This window comes from Onychostruthus taczanowskii, unplaced genomic scaffold (genome assembly GCF_017590055.1).
Source record: "Onychostruthus taczanowskii isolate IOZ18803 unplaced genomic scaffold, ASM1759005v1 scaffold368, whole genome shotgun sequence".
NCBI classification, from domain to species: Eukaryota; Metazoa; Chordata; class Aves; order Passeriformes; family Passeridae; genus Onychostruthus; species Onychostruthus taczanowskii.
The window spans coordinates 52,019-57,524 of record NW_024501104.1 but is presented as its reverse complement, the minus strand read 5'-3'; the positions used below and the strand labels follow the sequence as shown (position 1 = coordinate 57,524).

The window sequence follows — 5,506 nt, the reverse complement described above, 5'->3', positions numbered from 1 at the left end:
TTCCATGGTGTTTTCCCAGTGTTTTCCTCTTATTCTCCTGATGTTTCCTCATTTTTCTTCCATCACTTCCTCCTTGTTTCCCATGATTTCCCTGTTGTTTCCCATCACTCTCCCATCATTTCCTTGCTGCTCCCCAACTATTTCCCATAATTTCCCTGCTGTTTCCCCACTGTTCTCCCAGTGTTTTCCTGTTGTTTCCCACCATTCCCCTGCTGTTTCCCATCATTTCCCACCATTCTGCCATCATTTCCCCATTGTTTTCCATCATTTTCCTGCTGCTTCCCCATTGCTCTCCCAGTGTTTTCCATCATTTCCCACCATTCTGCCATCATTTCCTCGTTGTTCTCCATCACTTCCCTGTTGTTTCCCATCATTTCCCTGTTCTCCAACTATTTCCCATAATTTCCCTGATGTTTCCCTACTGCTCCCCCATCGTTTCCCAGCATTCTGCCATCATTTCCCCATTGTTCTCCTGTTATTTCCCCATTGTTCTCCCTTAGTTTCCCTGTTATTTCCCCATCACTTCCCTGTTATTTCCCCATCACTTCCCTGTTATTTCCCCACTCTTCTCCTGGTATTTTCCCATTGTTTCCCTGTTATTTCCCCATCATTTCCCTGCTATATCCCCACTGCTCTCCTGGTGTTTTCCCATTGTTTCCCTGTTATTTCCCCATCATTTCCTCATTGTTCCCCATCATTTCCCTGCTGTTTCCCCATCATTTCCCTGCTATTTCCCCATTGTTCTCCTGGTGTTTTCCCATTGTTTCCCTGTTATTTCCCCATCATTTCCTCATTGTTCCCCATCATTTCCCTGCTGTTTCCCCATCATTTCCCTGCTATTTCCCCATTGTTCTCCTGGTGTTTTCCCATTGTTTCCCTGTTATTTCCCCATCATTTCCTCATTGTTCCCCATCATTTCCCTGCTGTTTCCCCATCATTTCCCTGCTATTTCCCCATTGTTCTCCTGGTGTTTTCCCATTGTTTCCCTGTTATTTCCCCATCATTTCCTCATTGTTCCCCATCATTTCCCTGCTGTTTCCCCATCATTTCCCTGCTATTTCCCCATTGTTCTCCTGGTGTTTTCCCATTGTTTCCCTGTTATTTCCCCATCATTTCCTCATTGTTCCCCATCATTTCCCTGCTGTTTCCCCATCATTTCCCTGCTATTTCCCCATTGTTCTCCTGGTGTTTTCCCATTGTTTCCCTGTTATTTCCCCATCATTTCCTCATTGTTCCCCATCATTTCCCTGCTGTTTCCCCATCATTTCCCTGCTATTTCCCCATTGTTCTCCTGGTGTTTTCCCATTGTTTCCCTGTTATTTCCCCATCATTTCCTCATTGTTCCCCATCATTTCCCTGCTGTTTCCCCATCATTTCCCTGCTATTTCCCCATTGTTCTCCTGGTGTTTTCCCATTGTTTCCCTGTTATTTCCCCATCATTTCCTCATTGTTCCCCATCATTTCCCTGCTGTTTCCCCATCATTTCCCTGCTATTTCCCCATTGTTCTCCTGGTGTTTTCCCATTGTTTCCCTGTTATTTCCCCATCATTTCCTCATTGTTCCCCATCATTTCCCTGCTGTTTCCCCATCATTTCCCTGCTATTTCCCCATTGTTCTCCTGGTGTTTTCCCATTGTTTCCCTGTTATTTCCCCATCATTTCCTCATTGTTCCCCATCATTTCCCTGCTGTTTCCCCATCATTTCCCTGCTATTTCCCCATTGTTCTCCTGGTGTTTTCCCATTGTTTCCCTGTTATTTCCCCATCATTTCCTCATTGTTCCCCATCATTTCCCTGCTGTTTCCCCATCATTTCCCTGCTATTTCCCCATTGTTCTCCTGGTGTTTTCCCATTGTTTCCCTGTTATTTCCCCATCATTTCCTCATTGTTCCCCATCATTTCCCTGCTGTTTCCCCATCATTTCCCTGCTATTTCCCCATTGTTCTCCTGGTGTTTTCCCATTGTTTCCCTGTTATTTCCCCATCATTTCCTCATTGTTCCCCATCATTTCCCTGCTGTTTCCCCATCATTTCCCTGCTATTTCCCCATTGTTCTCCTGGTGTTTTCCCATTGTTTCCCTGTTATTTCCCCATCATTTCCTCATTGTTCCCCATCATTTCCCTGCTGTTTCCCCATCATTTCCCTGCTATTTCCCCATTGTTCTCCTGGTGTTTTCCCATTGTTTCCCTGTTATTTCCCCATCATTTCCTCATTGTTCCCCATCATTTCCCTGCTGTTTCCCCATCATTTCCCTGCTATTTCCCCATTGTTCTCCTGGTGTTTTCCCATTGTTTCCCTGTTATTTCCCCATCATTTCCTCATTGTTCCCCATCATTTCCCTGCTGTTTCCCCATCATTTCCCTGCTATTTCCCCATTGTTCTCCTGGTGTTTTCCCATTGTTTCCCTGTTATTTCCCCATCATTTCCTCATTGTTCCCCATCATTTCCCTGCTGTTTCCCCATCATTTCCCTGCTATTTCCCCATTGTTCTCCTGGTGTTTTCCCATTGTTTCCCTGTTATTTCCCCATCATTTCCTCATTGTTCCCCATCATTTCCCTGCTGTTTCCCCATCATTTCCCTGCTATTTCCCCATTGTTCTCCTGGTGTTTTCCCATTGTTTCCCTGTTATTTCCCCATCATTTCCTCATTGTTCCCCATCATTTCCCTGCTGTTTCCCCATCATTTCCCTGCTATTTCCCCATTGTTCTCCTGGTGTTTTCCCATTGTTTCCCTGTTATTTCCCCATCATTTCCTCATTGTTCCCCATCATTTCCCTGCTGTTTCCCCATCATTTCCCTGCTATTTCCCCATTGTTCTCCTGGTGTTTTCCCATTGTTTCCCTGTTATTTCCCCATCATTTCCTCATTGTTCCCCATCATTTCCCTGCTGTTTCCCCATCATTTCCCTGCTATTTCCCCATTGTTCTCCTGGTGTTTTCCCATTGTTTCCCTGTTATTTCCCCATCATTTCCTCATTGTTCCCCATCATTTCCCTGCTGTTTCCCCATCATTTCCCTGCTATTTCCCCATTGTTCTCCTGGTGTTTTCCCATTGTTTCCCTGTTATTTCCCCATCATTTCCTCATTGTTCCCCATCATTTCCCTGCTGTTTCCCCATCATTTCCCTGCTATTTCCCCATTGTTCTCCTGGTGTTTTCCCATTGTTTCCCTGTTATTTCCCCATCATTTCCTCATTGTTCCCCATCATTTCCCTGCTGTTTCCCCATCATTTCCCTGCTATTTCCCCATTGTTCTCCTGGTGTTTTCCCATTGTTTCCCTGTTATTTCCCCATCATTTCCTCATTGTTCCCCATCATTTCCCTGCTGTTTCCCCATCATTTCCCTGCTATTTCCCCATTGTTCTCCTGGTGTTTTCCCATTGTTTCCCTGTTATTTCCCCATCATTTCCTCATTGTTCCCCATCATTTCCCTGCTGTTTCCCCATCATTTCCCTGCTATTTCCCCATTGTTCTCCTGGTGTTTTCCCATTGTTTCCCTGTTATTTCCCCATCATTTCCTCATTGTTCCCCATCATTTCCCTGCTGTTTCCCCACTGCTCTCCTGGTGTTTTCCCCTCGTTTCCCTGTTGTTCCCCACCACTCCCCCACCATCCCCCGCCGCTCCCGGCGTTTTCCCGGTGCCGTTCCCGGTGCCGTACCGGGCCCGCGGTGCCGTTTCTCCATCCAGATGTAGCAGTTGCTCTGGGCCACGCCGGTCTGCGAGTCCAGGAAGGGCAGGCGCACGCTGCGCTCGGCGCAGAGCCGCGCGTTGTAGCTGTGGCACTGCTCCATGGCGTCCCGGTAGTACTGCTCGCCCAGCCTGCAACGGCACCGGGAACGGCACAGGGAATGGCAGGGATCAGTGCCGGGAATGGCAGGGATTGGCACTGGGAATGGCACCGGGAACGGCACAGGGAATGGCAGGGATCAGTGCCGGGAATGGCACCAGGAATGGCACTGGGAATGGCACCGGGAATGGCACCGGGAACAGCAGGGATTGGCATCGGGAATGGTACTGGGAATGGCACAGGGAATGGCAGGGATCAGTGCTGGGAATGGTACTGGGAATGGCAGGGATTGGCATCGGGAATGGCACCAGGAATGGCACCGGGAATGGCACCAGGAACAGCAGGGATTGGCACTGGGAATGGCAGGGATTGGCACCGGGAATGGCACCGGGAATGGCACCGGGAACGGCACAGGGAATGGCAGGGATCAGTGCCGGGAATGGCACCAGGAATGGCACCGGGAATGGCACTGGGAATGGCACCGGGAATGGCACTGGGAATGGCACCGGGAATGGCAGGGATCAGTGCTGGGAATGGCACTGGGAATGGCAGGAAATAGCACAGGGAATGGCACCGGGAATGGCAGGGATCAGTGCTGGGAATGGCACCGGGAATGGGGTAATGGGGAACCTCTCAGAGATGCCAGGGACACCAGGAGAATGTCAGGGATATAACTGGAGAGACTCAGGATAAAATCCTGGAGGATATCAGGGATAAACCTGGAAACCCCGAGGGATAAAATCCTGGAGAATATTAGGGATGAACTTGGAAACTCTCAGAGATGAACCTGGAAACCCCGAGGAATAAACCTGGAAACCCTCAGGGATAAACCTGGAAATCCTCAGGGATGAACCTGGAAACCCAGAGGGATAAAAGCGCCCAACTTCCCATTCCTTGGCTTCTCCAGGATGATCTCCCAGGGGTGGGAAGGGAAGGGCAGGAAGGGAAGAGATGGAGCAAAGGAAAATACAGAGATTTACAGGAAACACAGGGATTTAGAGCGAAATACAGCAATACACAGAGAGAAACACAGGGATTTAAAGAGAAATACAAGGAATTAGAGGGAAGCGCAGGAATATACAGGGAAATGCGGGGATTTCAAGGAAGATGCAGGGATTTTGAGGGAAATATGAGAATTTTGAGGGAAGGCTCCCCCTCAGCTCGGCCTCCACAGGACACTCTGGCCGGGATGCACAGGGAAGTAGTGAACAGGGAATGTACAGGGATATTAAGGGATATTCGGGGATATTCAGGGATATTCAAGGATGCACAGGGAATTTCCAGGGACACAAGAGATGTGTTGGGATGACTCCCCCGTCCTTGGCCCCTACAGGACGCTCGCACACGGCAGTTTAGGGATACGTGAGGGAGCACAGGGATACAATACAGGGAATTTCACAGGGATGAACCCCCCGGCTTTGCCCTCTCCAGGACCCTCTCAGGGCCTCACCTGGGGGACCCCCCCCGGGCCCTCCCAGGCTCTCCCCCCCTCAAATCTCTGCGGCCCTCCCGGTGCTGGGGGAGATTTTGGGGTGTCCTCAACGTCCCCCTCAGCAAAGTTCACCGCGAACAATGCGCGCGTGTCGCTTCCTCCCCCCCCCCTCCCCGCCCATTTGGTCCCGTCCGGCGCGCGGGGGCGAAGGGGGGGCCCCGCTTCCCGCACCCGGCCGGGCCGCACCATTCCCGCGCCGCAGGGGGAGACCGGGGAAGCGGGGGGGGGGG

The 5,506-nt window shown here is 50.2% G+C and overlaps 1 protein-coding gene across 1 annotated transcript in view; it reads right to left on the bottom strand.

The window, feature by feature from the left end:
• Positions 1–6: 6 nt before the first annotated feature.
• Positions 7–5,506, bottom strand: part of DPF2 (double PHD fingers 2) — a 5,914-nt gene continuing 414 nt past the window's right edge. The window contains exons 2-3 of the mRNA XM_041411651.1: positions 3,512–3,816; positions 7–611 (exon numbers count right to left, since the gene is read on the bottom strand). Coding sequence (XP_041267585.1) covers positions 3,516–3,816 — 301 coding nt within the window. The 3' untranslated portion in view covers positions 7–611; positions 3,512–3,515. The remainder of the gene's footprint in view (positions 612–3,511; positions 3,817–5,506) is intronic.